The sequence below is a fragment of the Ailuropoda melanoleuca genome, chromosome 11 (assembly GCF_002007445.2).
Source record: "Ailuropoda melanoleuca isolate Jingjing chromosome 11, ASM200744v2, whole genome shotgun sequence".
Lineage (NCBI taxonomy): Eukaryota > Metazoa > Chordata > Mammalia > Carnivora > Ursidae > Ailuropoda > Ailuropoda melanoleuca.
In genome coordinates, this window is record NC_048228.1 from 75,963,213 (window position 1) to 75,983,302 (window position 20,090).

Sequence of the window (20,090 nt, forward strand, 5' to 3'; positions counted from 1 at the left end):
AGAACATGGGGGGCATGCAATAAATTGTATTGTATGCATGGAGAAAAAGTATCTCAGGTTATACAGAACAATCTTTTGGAAGAGGAAAGAGGAAACTTTCGGAAGTGATAGGTATGCGTTCGTTATCTTCAATGTGGTGATGGCTTTATAGATGCATACCTATGCCCAACCTTGTCAAATTCTATACTTTTAGCATATGCCCAACCTTGTCAAATTCTATACTTTTAGCATATGCCCAGCCTTGTCAAATTCTATACTTTTAGCATATGCCCAACCTTGTCAAATTCTATACTTTTAGCATATGCCCAACCTTATCAAATTCTATACTTTAGCATATGCCCAACCTTGTCAAATTCTATACTTCAAGCAGATAAAGTTTACTGTATGTCAATTATACCTCAATACAGTTGGTTTTTAAAATGTCAAAATCCATGACAATACCATGCTAAATGTATTATCCATAAAGTTCACAGCATATATAACAATAATATTTTACAGAGGATTAGCAGTACTGGAATGCTGTTTGTTAACTTTTGGGGAAAAAACAGCACTTCTGATTTGGTACTAATTTACAATTCCTGGCTACAATAGGAAAGAATCTTTTAAAGTAAAAATCTTACCATTTAATTAGTCTCTTATCAGTTTGAAGTAAGAGGTATGAATTTAAGATCTCAACACTAGGACTGTTTTCCCTTGAATGTTCATTTACTTTCTGAGTAAAATATTCAGTAAGGTTTTTCCTAAAAGATTGTATGCGAACTGAGTGCTATTTTAAATATAATGGACGATAGTTTTTAAAATTTCTATTAAAAGTCCTTTCATATAATACAAATCCACATTTTAAAATTCTAGTTTCATTTAAACAAGAGTAGAGCACTTTCAATTACAGTTGAAGAAAAATACCATTGTACTTTTTTGTTGGAAATTCCAAGTATATGAAGATGATAATAATGTTTAAAGACATTATAATTTTGAATTAAAACCCTGCTAAGGTGTTTGAAAAGAGAATGATGATACAGTCATGAGAAATGAATCACAGGCATAAGAGAAAGTATTGATTTTATCATTACGAATAAGTGCCTGAATTATTCAATGACAACAGATTTAGAGCTTTTAGTTGAAATCGGTTTGTTTTTAAAATTTCATCAAGTAATTTTGACAAAAGCCAAGATTTTTCTGATCTCAAATGCTTCACAAGATTTTTCTGATCTCAAATACTTCACGGCAAATATGTTCTAAATTATTTCATGTAAATAATTCTGAAAAAGTCCTATATTCCAGCACATATCTTTATGAAGGGCATAACTTATTATCTCTTCAAACAGAATGCTATCAATTCTTCTACTGATTTCCACTTTCCAATTTTAGGGAACCAGATCATCCACAGTTCACACAGTTTTCAGTTCATTCATTCATTCGTTCTACAAACATTTATTGATACTGTGCCATATGACAGACACAAATTGGAGTAAGACAAATGTAGCAAGACCACTTTCTCATGAATAGGTAAACCAGCAAATAAGAAAACTTCAGATAGAGATAAGTGCTAGGAGAAAGACAGGATAAGACAATATGGTGGTGGCTGGTACTGGGGGACGTGGGGCAATCTAAACTAGGTGGGGGGTGTGGAATAATCTGAGCCCAGAAGGAGGGGCAGAAGGAGATGAATCTGAAAAACAGGCAAGGAGAAAATCATAAAGGGTTTGAGTTTCATTCAAGTGCTATAGGAAGCCATTGAAGAGTCTTGAGAAATAACATAAACTGATTTCTGTTTTAAAATAATTACTATGCCTTCCAGAAGATGAAAATGTGACAAAAATAAAAACAGACAGATCATTTAGGAGGTATTATAGGTGAGAGATCATGGTGACATGTACAAGAGTGGCAAAGACGAACGGAAGTGGGTAGAATTAAGATATATTTTGGAAACAAAGCCTAAAGAATTTGCTGGTTTATTGGAGGGGTGTGCATGTAAGGGATGGTGACAGAAAGAGCAATTAAGATGGGAAGACTTGGGAAACATGCCTTACAAATCTAATAATATAATATGTTAACCCCACACTATCTGTTGAATCATGTAACACCAACTAGGCATCGAAGGTAATAAGCATCTTTTCTTACAATAACCAGGTAGTTTTGCAATTTGATAGAATGTTATGTCATATTTCAACTTCAATTTTAAACTAAAAGATGTAATTATCTACGATTTAACATTAATTTACCCAGTTATTTTGTGTACCTGCAGAAGAATTTAGAGTATAGTGGCCAGAACTATTCAGCATCTGTATTTTACGGGAGTATGGAAATCAACTTTCCACACCTCAGTCCTAATTGGATGCAGGGTTTTCAGGCATGTCTCTACCTTCAGGCCACTAGTTCTCAAAGCATTTCTGGCTGTATTATAAATCAGTAAATTAGTGAGCACTCCTCTCTCACCTATACAACTATGAGTTCCTCCCAAAGGAGGCCAAATTCTTAATCCTTGGTGGCCCCAAACAACAACCAACTCAGGCAACATCAGGTTAAGTGAAAACCCACCAAGGTAGGAATACCCTCTGACAGCTCGTTTTGAATTTCTGGACTTCGTAATTTTTGGGTTGACAATTCCAAAGATATTTTTTAAACATCTTTATTAAGCTCTAATTCACATAACATACAATTCACCCATTTAAAGTGTACAGATTTCCAAGGAGAAACTTTGTTGTAGTCAAATTGATCTCTCTGTTCCTCCCAAGGATATATGCTTTTCTATCATTCCGTTTCCCTTAAACATTCACTAAACCATCACTGTTGAATATTTACTATATGCCAAGCATTCCTACCTGAAATAATGCCTCTTCATTTCTACAGCCTTAACCCTGACTTTAAGACCCAGTTCAATTATGTTGATCGCCTCAGCTCTTGAACTCTCTCCTCTCAATGTCTGTAGGCTATTGGACATTAAGTATCAGCCATTTTGTTACATTGCTGGTTAACTTTCACATGTGCTTATCTTTGTCACCTAGCACTCTGGCTTGGCACCTCACACGTTTTATGTATTTCATGTATATCTTGTGGAGGATGATAAAACCTGGTCCTTGGAGAAGCTGTCCTTGAATAACCCTCTTCCTTCTAAATCCACCAGCAATATAGTCATAGGACCTATAAACTTTGAAATGATCTTGCTGACATCTGAATTGTACTACAGATTCTGTGACAAGGTCATGTTGCTGGAATCAGAACTCCCTGCCAGGGGTTGGCATATTGCACTTTGCTCAACAATGGAAGATGAAATTATCTGAGATGGCTTTGAAATCAAGCAGATGCAGATTAGTGCAATATTCTATGTCAATCAGGTTTCTGACCTAATAAAAATGTGTGTGATTTCTAGCAATTGGGAATGAGTGGTTTTTTCAGAAATGAGTTAGTTGGGATACTCTTACCATTATGGATAAAGTGATAGAATAATCTGGGAGACAACGCACCATAAGCTACAGACTATAACCATGCAATGATCTCTGTATGAAAGGCAGTTCTCATTTCCTGTATGAATGGCACACCTTGTCAGTTTTGCTGATGGATTGTTAATGGGACGGACACACACACACAGAGAAACATATAAAATGGATTGCTCTATGGAAAACAGAGGTAATCTCTGGAACTCCCTACAGTTAATTATTATTTGTAAATAAGCAGAACTGAGCTTCATTTGAGGGCTTGTTGGGAATTACAAAAGTGATTGTTCATAAATCGAATACTGGCATGCTGCTGTTAACTGATTTTGAATAAAAACTGGCTCCAGCTTTATATAAAAATATACCTAAAATGTTAATCATAAAAGCACAGCATTATCTCTGGTTTCCGTTCACTAACTTTTTAAAGCTGTTTTTCTGTTGTTATTGTTGTTTTTTACTGTCTCCACATTGTACTCACCCTTTTAATTTCGTTCCAGACTCACGTTCATCAAGAGGATGCTTGCTTTATACAGGAGGTCCTGGACCTGGAAGAAATAAAAATGGCCAGTGATAACTGTCCTAACAAGACTACATGCTCATTTCTTACTTTTAGAAGAACATACTTTTAAATCATGACCATCACTAGAACACAGTTTTCTTGAGAACTTCTCTACCCTTGCTGCTGTTCCATGAATACTGGAAATACATTTTTTTTGTTCTTCTTTTTTTAATATTTATTTATTTATTTATTCGACAGAGATAGAGACAGCCAGCGAGAGAAGGAACACAAGCAGGGGCAGTGGGAGAGGAAGAAGCAGACTCATAGCGGAGGAGCCTGAGGTGGGGCTCGATCCCAGAACGCCGGGATCATGCCCTGAGCCGAAGGCAGACTCTTAACCGCTGTGCCACCCAGGCGCCCCTACATTTTCTTTGTTCTAATCCCAGCCTCTGAATCAGAGCCCAGTACAGTGGGCTCTTCATAAATATGCATTGAGGGCTGGGGGGCCAGAGGGGAGTATTAATGTGGGGCAGGGCCCTGATTAGCAAATGTTACCTGCAGGAGGCAAAGGAAATACCACAAATGGAGATAAGATGCTCTTAGCAGATTTCATTTTTTTCTTGAGGCTTGGGAATAATCACTTATCTCTGTGGTCAAACCTCCTCAGATCTTTCCCTGCAGGATCTGAAAGCAGTTCACATAAAAGGCCTCCATGTAAGGCCTCTCTTCCACTGGGTGCCAGAGGAAGAGCACAAGAAGAGGGAAGAAGCAAATTGCTTCTCGCTTAATTTATTCCTTTCTTGCCATTTCAGCAGCTCACCAGAATCTACATAAAACCTGACATCCTAACTGGATGATAAAATCAGCAATAATAACAAAATAACCGTACTTGTTTCCATAACTTGTTGGCATAGACCTCGGTATATAAAATAAAAGGTAATGAGATTACGATGATCTCTAGGATACGAAGGAAATTAAAATGTAATATATATTTATGGATTTTATATTAGGACACTTCCCCCCTTTTCAGGTAAAACTACTGCACCCAACTTCCTGCAGATTTGAGTAAAAACAAAAGCCCACAACAAACAAACAAACAAAAGTGATTTTTTGAACCACCTGACCCAATAGTTGAATTTATTGCAATTCCTGAGCTTTGTTGGGCTGCAGAGCACGCACTGGCGGGACGCACCGGCCCACTCGCAGGCGGTCCAGACGCACCCAGGCACCAGTGGCAGCAGGAGCACGAGCTCCGGGGGGAGCCTGGCCTCAGAGCCTGTTGCTCGTGGGCCAGGCGAGGGAGCAAGTACAGCTCACGCGGCGGGGGTTGGTGGCCGCCCTGGAAGGCTAGAATTCCACCGGGAACCCGCGAACTCACGGTTTCTTTGCATGGCCCGGGCTGAGACTTAACTCTTGACGTCCCAAGCCCTCTCGCCCCTCGCCTGCCCCCTCAGACCCAACACCACTTTCCAGACCACGGGCAACTCCATTATTATCACAAGGCAGAGGGTAGCCGGAGGGGATACGCGGAGATGCAAGGGCCAAAGCATCCCTTCCTCTCCGGTCAAGACTTAGGAGTGTCAGAATGCTCTTGAGGAAGGACAGGTCGACCCGAAGCTGCGAGGCGGAGCGAGGGCGCCCGGCGGGGAAGAGGAGGCTGGGAGCTGCCCACCCTGCCCCCTCAGGAATGGTACGGTCCGAAGCGGGGCGGGGAGGAGGAGGTGCTCCCGGGTCTCTCCCCGCCCCTCTCCTGACTTCACCGCCGCGCTGCCGCGGGAGCGAGTAAGCGCGAGCCCCGGCGACCCCTCCCCCGGCGCCGGCACCAGAGCTCCTCCCCTCGCCGAGCCGCCCCCTCCGCGGCTGCAGGGAGAGCTCGCCCAGCTCTGCGGACGCCGCCACCTTCGTAGCCTCTTCCTCCTTCTTCGGCGTGCGGGGGCCGTCCGGCGGCCGTCCGGCGACTGCGCTGCCCTGGGTGGGCGACGGGGCCCGCGCGGCCGCTGAGCACTCGGCGCGGCGCAGCCAGGTCCCCAGCCTGCGCGGCGCCGTGACAGGTGCAGAGTCCCGGCTGAGGCTCCACCTGCGGCGGTCGCCGCGATGCCCACCATGCGGAGGACAGTGTCGGAAATCCGCTCCCGCGCGGAGGGTGAGTGGCCGCCGCAGCGCGGGGCTGTGCGCCGAGCGCGCACGGGGGTGGCTCCGGGCCAGCTTGGGGTCGGGCCGTGTGTGTATTAGGGAAAAGATGCCCTGTCCCACCTCTTCCCCTCGGTAAGTCTGGCGGTTGCGCCTGGTCCCTGGCGGACCCTTCTCCCTGCGCCGCCGCCGGTGCACTCGCAGACCCCTTCCTGGCTCCAGATCCCCGAAATTGGTGTCCTCGGCCGGAGCCCCAGGGCTTGCTCTACACCGCAGCGTGACCGTTCGATTCCTGTCACCGAGCGCTCTCGTCCTGTTCACCGCCCTCCCCACTAGCGCACAAGCCTCCCCGTCTCCGCTTGGCTTTTTCACCTTAGTGAACAGATCCCCAGCCCGCCGCCCCCGCCTCTGGCACCCACCTTTTTGCAGCCCCCACACCACAGCTCCCCAAGGAGCCGAGTATCTTTCCCAGATGCAGGATCCTTTGATCCACAGCCCCTACCCTCTTACAGCGTGAGGAGCCTTAATTGGGGCTGAGTGCTGAGCGGGTTCTGTCAGTACAGTCTCTGCAATTAGCCTGCCTGCAGTGGAATCTCGCCCAGCTTCCATCTGAGATTTTGGTTTTTTCCTTTTTACCTGAGATCTTAGCTTTAGCCAGCTGAGCTGACTTTTAGCAAGGTGGAAGCAGTTTTCTTTGCTCCACCCAGGGCCAGCTGTTGAACGGCTACACCTGTCAGCACTGAGCAACAGATGTCCAAAGGGATAGCAAGTAAGCTTTAGGAGGGCCTAGGCACCCTCTTCAGCTTATCGGAGGAGCCCTCAGCATTCTTCCTGGCAAGTGATGGTCACTCGGTAAATATTTCTTGATTTTGTTTATGGCAAAGCCAAGACTGTACATATCTAGAGATTTGTTTTGTTTTTCTGTCCCATAAACCAGTATTTGAATCCTGCAAAGAGCGGAATAACATGTTTTTGAGAACTAGGCTATCTTGCCATCATCCCTGGTTCCCAATCCCCGCCCCCCATCCCTTAATGTCAGGCAGGTTGGAAAGTGGTTTTAAGAAAAAAGATATACCAGTTAGGAGAATAGGACTCCAGGACTTGCGACAGGCCATTTTATTCTTTTTCCTCCTTAGAGTCTTTATGTAAAAATATAGGAGCATTGAGTTCTGATACCTACGGTTTACTGATTACAGCGCGTAGGCAATACTAAATGAAACTGCTCTGAGAAGGTGTCTGCAAAAGAGTCACAACTGACCTGTGTCCTACACGAGAATTTAGTGCATACTTCTTGTTATTTGTACTGTAAGGAAAAAAGTTTATAAGACATTACAGTTTTAGATATAAGGCGAATAAATAAATGATAGTGTTATTTTTGAAAAGTACACAGTAAAAAATACATTCTTTTTTGTTTTATATCCCTGAGTGAAATGGATGACTCTTCCTAATCACTACCTGAGAAGGCCATACAGGTGATGAAAATATAGTGGTGATAATTGGGATTGTTTTTTCAAATAGCAGCCATTGATGAATCATATATTGTGGGAAATGAGGGAAAGAGAAAAGACCAGAAAACAATGCAAAGCCTGTGGCATATGAGAGGATTTTATTAGTATTAAAAGGCTACAGTATTGTTTTTGATTGTCCAGTTTTTTTCAAAGCATTCTCTCAAAGATTGCCTTATGGAATCCCTACAACACTCCTGGAGGTAAGTAAAGGTGGTCTCATCTGATAGTTGAAGGAGCTGTGGCCCAAGTGGTTGAGGTACTTGCCCAAGGTCAAATAGCTTGTTCAGTGACACCTTTGAATGTAGAGCTCTGGGAAAGTAAGGACTGTATTTTATTTAATCTTTGTATTCCCTGTGCATCCAGCACGGTGTCAGGGGCATAGTGGAGCTTGGGGAATGACCCTTCCCTCGCATATTGGTTGGTTTCAGTTTATTATGTGCTCTGTATTTTGCTCAGGACTATGGTGAGGACAACATAAATAATGACTCTGTGGCCTGGAAAGGTGGCTCACTGCCCACCCTGCCCACACTTTTCTTTCCTAAGGAATATTCTCTTTTGACAGCTCCTGCTGCCTAAAGGGCCTTGTTCTGAACTGCAACCCCTTTGGCTCGGCTGATTGGACTAGGATGGGCTCATGACTCAGGGGCAGACAGTCCATAGGTGGTGCAGACACTTGTAACCTCATCTGTCTTGTGGGAGGAGTTAAGCTTAGAGACGTAGGGTGAAAACTGAGGCAGAAGAGGCAGAGGTGACTAGGCTAGTAGAGGAGAGGATGGCCAGCTCTCATGGGTCGTGTGAAATCTGCTGACGTGAGGCAGCAACAACTATAGTGAACACAGAAATATAGGGGAGCGAATGGATTAGATGGAGAGAATGACGCAGAGACATAGATGCTGAGAAGGGATAGCCCGACCTTGGAAATCCCCCCTCCCTGAGTTTTAGTCCCTGTTCCCAAGTACTGTTAGAATAAGCTCTTTTTTCCCTTGAGGTGACTTGAAGGGGTTTCTGTTCCCTGCAACCAAATTGGTCAGATGCGTGGCTGTCCTGTGTGCAAGTTATTTACATCCAAATTGGAGCTAAAGAACTTACATGAAATAATGAATAAATAGTCTAAGAGAGGATGTTACTAATAGAGCATTGTGCTTGCTATGGGTGACATAGGTCCCACTGGAGGTCAGGACATAGAGCGTGAGGCCTGCTCAGCGAACACTTCATTGAGAAATAATTTGGGATGAGTGTTTCCCAAACTTTAAGTGCACACAAATCATCTGAGGATCTTGTTAGGTATAGATTCTAGGTCAATAGGTCTGGGGTGGGGCTGCCTGTTGCATTTCTGACAAAGTCACGGATAATGCTGGATGGCTCTGGCCTTCAGGTCTGAGTAGCAGGAATCCAAAGGATATTGCCTTTGGTTTTTTTCCATAGTTGGGAGGGTATTGAATGTAGAGAATAATCAATTGAAAAAATGGTGAATATCAACAAGGCTTATTTGAAAGATCCTAAGGAAACTGGCCAGGAGCAGAGGAAACTTGGAAGGAGTAGGATATAAATTTGGATAGGTAAATTCCTGCAAATTACAGGGCATTTCAAATGCCAAGATGAGTCATTTGGATATAGACTCAAGTATTTGAAGATCTTAGAGTTTGTCTAATCCATTTCTCATTCAAGCGTGGTGCCAGTGAATAATATCTAACAGGGCCAATTAGGAGCCAAATCATTATAGGGAAATGACATCCCTAAAGAAGAGTCTTAGAAAGATACATCTGGAAGCATGTTGGGTGGATTGAACAGAATGGCACTGATAGACTCTGTCATTTAAAAAAAGGGGTTGGGGGGGAAGGCCAGGAGTAATTTTAAAGCAGAGCAATGAGAATGGGAAAGGAGGAATCAGAAACTATTTCTAAGTAAAACATAAACTCAGTTCAGCAGATATCTGTTGAGCTCCTACAAGTACTGTTCCTGGTACTTGGGATACATCAGTGAATGAAATAGAAAAAGCCCTGTTCTGGAGGTGCTTACATTTTAGTGAGACAAGAAACCAAACACAACACATTAACAAATTGTAGAATTTGTTATGTAGTAAGTACTATACTTTAACAAGAAGGTAATATGCTAAGGTTGGTGGATGGATTGCAATTTTAAATAGGTTGGTTAGGTTGGCCTTCACTGAAAAGATGGCATGGAGGAAGTGAAGGAGTTAGCCCTGTGGGGATCTAGGGAAAGAGCATTCCAGGCAGAGGAAACAGTCACAGCAGAGGCCCCCAAGGCAAGAGAGTCAGGAGGGTTAAAGGAATAGTGTAGGGGAGAATAGTAGGAAAGGAGGTCACAACGGTCACACCATAGGACATAGCAATATAGGGCAGGAGAAAATGGATTAAAATGAAAGGAAGTTCTCAAGTAGTAATTCTGAATTTTAATGTTTACAAGAACACTGGTATCTCATTAAAACTGTAATTTCCTGGGTTGCTCATGAAGATTTTCTTCAGTTAGGACTGGGACTCTACATTCTTAATGAGCTTGCTAGGATGTGCTGGTATAGGTGAAGCACATTTTGAGGAACTGTGCTTTAGTCTTAAAACTGATTGGGAAAATCTATTAAAAGATAATGAAATTGGGATGGAGGGTCAATAGAATCAGAAGTAAGAATTGTGGGATATCCAAAGGGACATGTTTTGAATTGGATATTAGAATTGAGGTTAGATGTGGGCAAAATCAAAGGGGACTCTTGAGTTCAGAGGTAATAGTTGAAACCCTGATAGTAGTTATGTTTTCCAGAAAGCAAAAGGGGATAAAGTAGAAAGCTAAGGATTCTGAATTTCTTAATTTTTACCCCAGCTAAATCAAATAGGTCTCTCAGTACAACATTAGGAGTGCTAAAAACAGGGACTGAAATTATGGTGGTTTACACAAAATTTTTTCACTCTGGTAAAACTAGTATGGAGGTAGGCCATCCAGGTCAGCTATGCTCAATTCATGAAGTCGGAAGGGACATTGTCTCCATGCCTTTCTGCTTCACCATCTTCCATGAAGTCATAACATGGTTGCTGGTGTTCCAGCCATCATGGAAAAGTTCCAGGTAGGAAAAAAAACACAGAAAGATGAGAGACCAAAGGGTTTTCCTGGAAGTACAACACAAAGACTCAACCTTATTTTACTTTGGCTTCCATCTGCAAGGGAGCTGTGAAATGGAGTCTTCTAGCTGGCACATTGCTCAGTGTTTTATTACTAAAGGAAAAAGGAAGAATGGCTGGTGGGTGGGCAGCTAACAGACACAATCACCATCAGGTATTCAGATTGTTAAAGGCTCTTGCTTGCAATAAAGGAATGTTCTAGAGCTCATAATTTACAAAATAATCATGAAATTATTCAAAACTAAGGAAATGTACACATATCCAGAAGTTTGCATTTTCTTCTGCTGAATATTATAATGCTAAAATGTAAGGCATTCATTTGTGTAAAACACATGCTAAGTAATAAATTTAGTTGTTTTAGGCATTGTTTTTCTAAACTAGTTTGTATAAGTGACAACTTTAAAATGTTTGTCATTTTACAGAATATTTTATTCACTTAAAAGATAACAAAAGGATCATTCAAGTACTTTCTGTAAGGATTGTTAAAGGGAAATTTGGGGGAGGCAGCTTCATTTGTCCAGGTAAAAGATGACTAAGATTATTTGTTCCTTTAACAAGCATGTATCATTCACCTGCTGTGTGCCAGTTAATTGGGCAATGGGACAAAAAGGTGTGAATGAAGGAGATCCCAAAGGAAATCTGGAGATGGGTTAAAGATTTATAACTGACCTGGTATTGTGAGAGAGAGGGTGTATGAGTGTGGTGATACTTTGCATAATTAATATTTGAGAATCCCCAACACATGTCATTTTGCTTAGTGTAATTCTGGAGATATTAAGTGTGGCAGAACCCAATTGTTTTAGGGTTTTCTAATCTATAGCCTGTCATTCATGTTTTCATTGTATTATTTCAAAAACAATGAGAATTGAATCATGAGCCTACTTTACAACCATGGGAAAGTTTGCATGATCAGAAGTTGGTGAAATGTTTGCTGCCTGGGTTTCTATTCACAGAGTTTCATTAGAATGTAAATGTTCTAAAGGCAACAGTTTCATTCTTCATTACTAGCTGGAGCCCACATCTTTCAAAGCTATTATTCTGTGGATTGTAAACTCCCTAAACTAAAGGCAGGGATTTTTGTCTGTTTCGTTTACTGATATATGGCTCCCCCTGAGAACATTGCCTGGAATGTAGTAGAAGCTCAGATACTCCTGGATGAGTAAAGGAGTCTTGTGATCTAGAGGTAAGATGATCTAGAGATGCCCTACATTCAGACCTACGAGACACCCTCCTCCTGGAACCTGAGCACCACAATGGGAGCAATTTACAAAAACAAAAAACAGTGTGAATGGTGTGAACTGTTTTCTGCTGTACACCGAACCCACTTACAGCTTTGCCTGACATAGTGGCCTTCCATGTTTGTCAGATGAATGGATAACTCTGAGCTTTGTTTTTAATGGAAGAGCTTAACGTTGTTCTCTTGGTTGTACAAGTGTAACACTTGCTCATTGGAAAAAACGCATACTGCAAAAGGTGTCAAGAAGACAGTAAAAATCACCCCAGACTATGCCATCCAAATATAACTACTGTTAACATTTTAGCATATATCCCTTCCAACTATTTTCCAGGAGAGGAGAAATAAGTTTATTAAGAGAAATGAGATCATACTCTACATAATTTTTAATCTTTTTTCCCCCCACTTAGTATTTCATGGGCATCCTTGGGTATCAAATATGGATTTTTGTAAACTGCATGAAGGATAGAATTTTTGCCTGCTGTCACTGTTTATATCCTCTGCCTAGAGCTGAGCCTGGAACTTAGTATGGGCTCAATGCTATTTGTTGAATACATAGATCATTAATTTTATGAAAGCTTAGCATTTTTATATTTACTGAGGACTCTTCTTTGACATTTAGGGCATTTAGATCATTCCAAGGTTTTTATTTTATTTTAAAGATTCTATTTATTTATTTGACAGAGACACAGCCAGTGAGAGAGGGGACACAAGCAGGGGGCGTGGGAGAGGAAGAAGCAGGCTCCCAGCGGAACAGGGAGCCCGATGCGGGCCTCGATCCCAGGACCCTGGGATCACGCCCCGGGCCGAAGGCAGATGCTTAATGACTGAGCCACCCAGGCGCCCCTATTCCAAGGTTTTTAAAAATGATTCTTGGATAAGCATTTTTAGACATATCTGTATACTTTTCTGATTATTTTGTTGTGAAAAGCCCCTAGAAAAGAGATTTCTGGATCAAAAATATGTACATTTTAAATGACTGTTGATACATATTTCAAAATTGCTTGAAAGACCATACCAGTTTATACACCCACTGAAAGTGAACAGGAGTGCCTATTTCTCTATCTCTTCTCCAACATTGGATTGCCACCTTTTTCATCCTTTTGAATATACAATGCAAAAAATGAATCTTTAAGTTCACATTGCTTTTAGTTATTAGGTTGAATATATTTTGGTAAGTTTAGTGATTATTTTTAATTTTTGCTGAATTATTCATGTTCCTTTATGAAGTTTGTTTTGTATTGAATTTTAAGACCTTCTTATATGTTAAAGACACTATTCTCTGTTTATAGTTTACCTTTTAACTTCTTTATAGTATTTTCTGGTGTGTACGCTAATTTCATAAACATTTTTTAAATTAAATTTTTTTGAAGTATAGTTGACACACAGTGAATGTTAAATTAGTTTCAGGTATACATCACGGTGGTTCAGCTTCTCTATATATTATGCTCTGCTCACCACAAGCGTAGCTACCATCTGTCACCATACAATCCAATACAACAAAATTGACTATATTCCCTATGCTGTACCTTTCATCCTTGTGATTTTTTTATTCCATAACTGGAAGCCTGAATCTCCCACTCTCCTTCACCCATTTTGCCCATCTCCTACTGAGAGCTCCCCCCCATCCCCTCTGACAACCATCAGTTTGTTCTCTGTATCTGTGAGTCTGTTTCTGTTTTTTGTTTCTTTGTTCATTGTTTATCAGATTCCACATGTAAGTGAAATCATGTTGTCTTTATTTGTCTGACTTTTTTCACTTAGCATAATACCCTTAGGTTCATCTATATTGTCTCAAATAGAAAGATCTCATCCTTCTTTATGGCTGAGTAATATCCAGTGTGTGTGTGTGTGTGTGCGTGCGCGTGCGTGCGCATGCATGCTTATCACATCTTCTTTACTCATTAATCTTTCAGTGGTTTCTTGGGTTGCTTCCATATCTTGGCTATTGTAAATAATGCTGCCATAAACATAGGGGTGCATATATATTTCAAATTAGTGTTTTCTTTTTCTTTTGGTAAATACCCAGTGGTCGTATTACTGGGTCACATGGTATTTCTGTTTTTAACGTTTTGAGAAAACCCCATATTTTTTTCTGCAGTGGCTACACCAGTTTACATTCTAATATTGCATGAGGGTCCCTTTTTCTTCACATCCTCACCAACACTTATTATCTCACCAACACTTATTTTCTCAATAATAGCCATTTTGACAGGCATAAGGTGATATCTCATCATGATTTGATTTGCATTTTCCTGATGGTTATGATTTTGAGCTTTTCTCATTGTGTCTCTCGGTCTTCTGTAGGTCTTCTTTGGAAAAATGGCTATTCAGGTCCTCTGCCCATTTTTAATCAGATTATTTGTTTTCTTGGTATTGAATTGTGTAAGTTCTTTATATATGTTGGATATTAACCTCAGTCGGATATATCATTTCCAAATATCTTCTCCCATTCACTAGGTTTCCTTTTCATTTTGTTGATGGTTTCCTTCACTGTGCAAGTCTTTTTATTCTGGTGTGATCCCAATAGTTTATTTTTGCTTTTGCTTCTCTTGCCTCAGAGACATACCTAGAAAAATGTTACTAAGACTCATGTCCAGGAGATTACTGCCTGTGTTTTCTTTAAGGAGTTTTAATGTTTCCTATCTCACATATTTATTGTTTCAAATCCATTTTTAGTTTATTTTTGTGTCTGATGTAAGAAACTGGTCTAGTTTCATTCTTTTCCATGTAGCCATCTGGTTCTCCCAGCACCATGTATTGAAAAGACGGTCTTTTCCCCATTTATATTCTTGACTCTTATGTTGTAGATTAATTGACCATATAAGCATGGGCTTATTTCTAGGTTCTCTACCCTGTTCCATTGATCTATGTTATTTTTGTGCCAGTGCCATAATGTTTTGATTACTATTATCTTTGTAATGTGGCTTGAAATCTAGGATTGTGGTACCTCCTGCTCTGTCCTTCTTTCTCAAGATTGCTTTGACTATTTGGGGTCCTTTGTGGTTCCATACAAATTTTAGGATTCTTGTCCTAGTTCTATGAAAAATGCCATTGGTATTTTGATAGGCGTTGTGTTGAATCTGTAGATTGCTTTGGGTAGATGGACATTTTAACAGTATTCTCCCCATCCATGGCACAATATATCTTTCCATTTGTGTCATCTTCAATTTCTTTTATCAATGCTTTAGTTTTCAGAGTACAGGTCTTTTGCTTCCTTGATTAAGCTTATTTCTAGGTATTTGGGGGGGGAGGGTACATTGTAAATAGAACTGTTTTAATTTCTCTTTCTGCTGCTTTGTTATTAGAGTATAGAAATACAACAGATTTCTGTGTATTTTGTATCCTACAATCCTACAACTTTACGCACTTCATTTATTCTAGTAGTTTCTTGATGAAGTCTTTAGGGTTTACTATATGTACATATATATATATATATATATATACACACACACACACATATATACAGTGTGTGTGCATATATACTGTGTGTGTATATATGTATATGTGTGTATATATAAATAAATATATATACCTATATGTAATATATATACCTATATATAATATATATATTAGTATCATGTAATTTACAAATAGTTTTACTTCTTCTTTGCCAATTTGGATGCTTTTTATTTCTTCTGTGATTGCCATAGTCAGGACTTCTAGTATTATATTGAGTAAAAGTGACAGTAGTGGACATACTGGTCTTGTTCCTGATCTTAGAGGAAAAGCCTTCAGCTTTTCCACATTGAGTATGATCTTAGCTGTAGGTTTGTCATAAATGGCTTTTGTTATGTTAAGGTATGCTCCTTCTAAACCCACTTTGTTAAGAGTTTTTATCACCAGTGGATGTTGAATTTTGTCAGATGCTTTTTCTGCATCTCTTGAGATGATGATATGGGTTTTATCCTTCATTTTGTTAATGTGATGCATCATGTTGACTGATTTATGGATATTGAACCATTTTTGCATGCCTGGGATAAATATCACTTGATCACGGCAAATGATTCTTTTAATGTATTGTTGAATGTGGTTTGCGAATATTTTGTTGAGGATTTTTGAATTTATGTCATCAGGAATATTTGCCTGCAGCTTTCATTTTTTGTAGTGTCTTTGGTTTGGATGTAAAGGTAATGCTGGCCTTGTAGAATGAATTTGGAAGCTTTTCTTTCTCTTCTATTTTTTTTTTTTTTTTGGAATAGTTTGAGAATAGGTGTTAACTCTTCTTTAAATGTTTGGTAGAATTCACCTGTGAATTCTTTAGGTCCTAGATTTTTGCTTGTCAAGAGATTTTTGATTACCAATTCAATTTCATTATTAGTAATAAGTCTGTTCAGATTTTCTTTTTCTTCCTGATGCAGTTTTGGAAGGTTGTATGTTTTTAGGAATTTATCCATTTCTTCTAAATTGTCCAATTTGTTGGCTTATAACTTTTTGTAGTAGTCTCTTATTCTTTGTATTTCGGTGATGTTGGTTATTTTCTTTCATTTCAGCTTTTATTTGAGTCCTCTCTTGATGAGTCTGGCTAAAGGTTTATCATTTTTATCTTTTCAAAGAAACACCGCTTGGTTTCATTGAAATTAAAGACCAAAAATATAGAAAAATCTCATTTATTTCCACTCTGATTTTTATTATTTTCTTTCTTCTAACATTGGGCTTTACTTGTTCTTTTTCTAATGTCTTTAGGTATAAAGTTAGATTGTTTATTTGAGATTTTTCTTGTTTCTGGAAATAAGCCTGTAACATTATAAACTTCCTTCTTATAACTACTTTTACTGAATTCCAAAGATTTGGGACTCTTGTGTTTTCATTTGTCTCTATGTATTTGTTTTTCTCTTTGATTTCTTCATTGATACATTGTTTATTTACTAGCATGTTATTTATCTTCCATGTATTTGCTTTTTTTTCCAATTTTTTTCTTACAATTGATTTCTAGTTTCATACTGTTGAATCAGAAAAGATACTTGCTATGATTTCAGTGTTCTTAAGTTTATTGAGACTTGTTTTGTGGCCTGACATTTTTCCTGTCTTGGAGAATGTTCCATTTGCACTTTAAAAGAATGTATATTCTGTTTGTGAATGGAATGTTCTATATATTTCTATTAAGTCCATCTAGTCTAATGTGTCATTCAAAGCCATTGCTTCTTTATTGATTTTCTGTCTGGATGATCTATCCGTTGATGTAAATGTGCTGTTAAAGTCCCCTTCTATTATTGTGTGACTGTCAATTTCTCCCTTTATGCCTGTCAATATTTGCTTTATATGTTTAGGTGTTCTTGTTTAGAGTACATAGGTACTTAAAATTGTTATATCCTCTAGTTTGATTGTTCTCTTTATCATCATGTATGCCTTTCTTTGTCTCGTTACCCTCATTTTAATATCTGTTTTGTCTGACGTAAGTATTGCTACCCTGACTTTTTTTTTCTTCCATTTACATGGACTATCTCTCCTGTCCCTTCACTTCAGTCTGTATGTGTTTTAAGGCTGAAGTGAGTCTCTTGTATGCAGCATATATATAGGTCTTATTTTTTTTTTTATCCATTCCCTCACCCTTTTTCTTTTGATTGGAGCATATGGACTATTTACATTTAAAGTAATTATTTATAGATGTGTACTTATTGCCATTTTATTAATTGTTTTCTGGTTATCTTTGTAGTTTTCTCTGTTCTTTTCTTTTGCTGTCTTCCCTTGTGATTGATGGCTTTCTTTAATCTTAAGCTTGGCTTCCTTTCTCTTTTTGTGTGTGTGTATCTGTCGTAGGTTTTTGGTTTCTAGTTACCATGAGGTTCATATATAACATTCTAAGTATATAGCAGAGTATATTAAGTTGATGGCTACTTAAGTTTGAACACATTCTGAAAGAATCTCATTTTACTACTGTCTCCACATTTTATGTAATATTGTCATATTTTACATCTTTTTTACTTTGTGAGTTCCTTTACCTAATGTATTAGATATTATTGATTTTACTACATTTGTCTTCTAACCTTCATTCCGGCCTTAAAAGTGTTTGCTTTACTACCTTTACTGTGTATTTGCTTTTACTTGCAAAATTTTTTACCTTTCATAATTTTCTTCAAAGTATGGCCTTATTTTTCCACTTAAAGAAGTCCCTTTAGCATTTCTTTTAAGGCCAGTTTAGTGGTGATGAATTTTAACTTTTGTTTGTCTGGGAAACTCCTTATCTCTCCTTCAATTCTGAATGATAGATAACCTTGCTATGTAGAGTATTCTTGGTTGTAGGTTTTTTCCTATTAGTATTTTGAATATGTCATGCTAATGTCTTCTGACCTGCAAAGTTTCTTCTAAAAAAATCAGCTCTAGCCTTATGGGGTTTCCCTTTTACCTAACTAGTTGGCTGTCTTGCTGCTTTTAAGATTCTCTCTTCATGTTTAATCTTTGCCCTTTTAATTATTATGTGTTTGCTGTGGATCTCCTTGGATTCATATTGTTTGGGGCCCTCTCAATTTCTTGGACCTAGATGTCTGTTTCCCCTCCTAGGCTTAGAGAAGTTTTCAGTTATTATTTCTTCAAGTAAGTTTTTTTCCCTTTTCTCTCCTCCTTCTGAGACCCTTATAATGAAGTATTAGCACACTTGTTGTCCCAGAGATCCCTTAACCTATCCTCATTTCTTAAAATCTTTTTTTCTTTTTGCTGTGTAGCTTGTGTACTTCCCATTACCCTGTCTTCCAGAGCACTGAGCTGCTCTTCTGCATCCTCTAATCTACTCATGATTCTCTCTGGGGTATGTTTCATTTCAGTTATTGTCTTCTTCCACTCTGATTGGTTCTTTTTATGCTTTCTCACTCTATTGAAGTTCCGAGTTCATCCATTCTTCTCTCCAGGCTGATGGTATCTTTACAACCATTACTTTGAACTCTTTATCAGGTAGCTTGCTTATCTCCTTTTCCCCCCCAAGATTTTATTTATTCATTTGACATATAGAGCACAAGGAGGCAGAGCGGCAGGCAGAGGGAGAAGGAGAGAAGTAGGCTCCAGGGAGCCTGATGTGGGGCTCTTGATCCCAGGACCCCAGGATCATGACCCAAGCCGAAGGTAGACACTCAACCCACTGAGCCACCCAGGCACCCCACTTATCTCCTTTTCATTTAATTCTTTTTCTAAGGTTTTGTCATTTTCTTTCATTTGGAACATATTTCTATCTCCTCATTTTGTTTGACTTTGTGTGTTTCTATGAATTAGGCAGAACAACTACTTCTCCTAAAGTTGAAGGAATGTCCTTGTGCAGGGATGTCCCCTGTGTAGACTTGGTGTGCCTGGTGGCTTTGATGGCTGAGTGGAGCAATAGCAGGTGTGGGCTGGGGATCCTGGGGCATCCCATGCCCGTGTTGCTTTGCTGGGATAACTGGAGCTGAAGTGGGTGTGGGTCAGGGTGGTCTAAAGGTTCTCTGTGCAGAGGGTGCCCTCCAGGATGGCTGGAGCCCAAGGCAGGTGTGGGCTGGGAGGTCTCAGGGTACTCTGCACAGGGAGGGCCCTGTGGGACAGCTATAGCAGAATTGGGTGTGGGTTAAAGGGTCCTGCAGGGCTCCACATAGCTGGTGCCCTAGTGAGGAGTTGGAGCTGGAGCTGTGTGGGCCTGGAGTGTTCTGGGATGCTTTGCCCCTTTGTGTGTCCTTGGCAAGATGGCTAGAGTTGTACTGAGTGCTGTCCAGGGGTGTCCCAGGGTGTACCACATTGGGGCCCACTTTGGTGGGATGGCTGGGGCTGGTGTCAGCTAGGGGCCCAGGTTTGCTGAGGCAACAGGCTAGTTAGGGTGCCCAAACCCTGCTTCTATCTGCCCTAACAAGGTGAAGGGGGAACATAAACAGTGGCACTTGCCAGCCCCCTGACTCTGGAAAGTACTGCACCACTCCCTTGTGGTTTAGCACATTTCTGGTGCTGGTTCCTTTATGTTCTAGTTGCTCTTTTAAACTGTGGCTGGAGGGTGTTAGGGGCCCATGCTCACTGAGAGAGCAAGACAGCCAGGGTGTCCAGACCCCAATCTTGTCTATCCTGTCAAGATGGAGGAGGAATATAAATAGGGCTGGTGGTTGCCAGCCCCACCGACCTAGAGAGAGTTCCAGCAGACCCCCCCGCTTCCCCCAGTGAGTGCTTGGTGAATCTCCTTGTTCTCTTAAACTGCAGCTTTTTTCT

At 40.2% G+C, this 20,090-nt stretch overlaps 2 protein-coding genes across 9 annotated transcripts in view; one reads left to right on the forward strand and one right to left on the reverse strand.

The window, feature by feature from the left end:
• GRXCR1 (glutaredoxin and cysteine rich domain containing 1) overlaps positions 1 to 5,402 on the reverse strand; it is a 315,893-nt gene extending 310,491 nt beyond the window's left edge. For all 6 annotated transcript variants that reach the window (XR_857341.3, XR_002143152.2, XR_004628887.1 and 3 more), the window contains exons 1-2: positions 5,053 to 5,402; positions 3,913 to 3,979 (exon numbers count right to left, since the gene is read on the reverse strand). The gene's annotated coding sequence lies outside the window, so the exon portion shown is untranslated. The remainder of the gene's footprint in view (positions 1 to 3,912; positions 3,980 to 5,052) is intronic.
• Positions 5,403 to 5,739: 337 nt separating this feature from the next.
• Positions 5,740 to 20,090, forward strand: part of ATP8A1 (ATPase phospholipid transporting 8A1) — a 225,937-nt gene continuing 211,586 nt past the window's right edge. Inside the window, exon 1 of one of the 3 annotated variants that reach the window (XM_019801970.2) lies at positions 5,740 to 6,076. In XM_019801970.2, the coding sequence (XP_019657529.1) occupies positions 6,028 to 6,076 (49 nt within the window). In that variant the 5' untranslated portion in view covers positions 5,740 to 6,027. The remainder of the gene's footprint in view (positions 6,077 to 20,090) is intronic. The other 2 variants (XM_019801971.2, XM_019801972.2) reach the window with 2 other exon arrangements.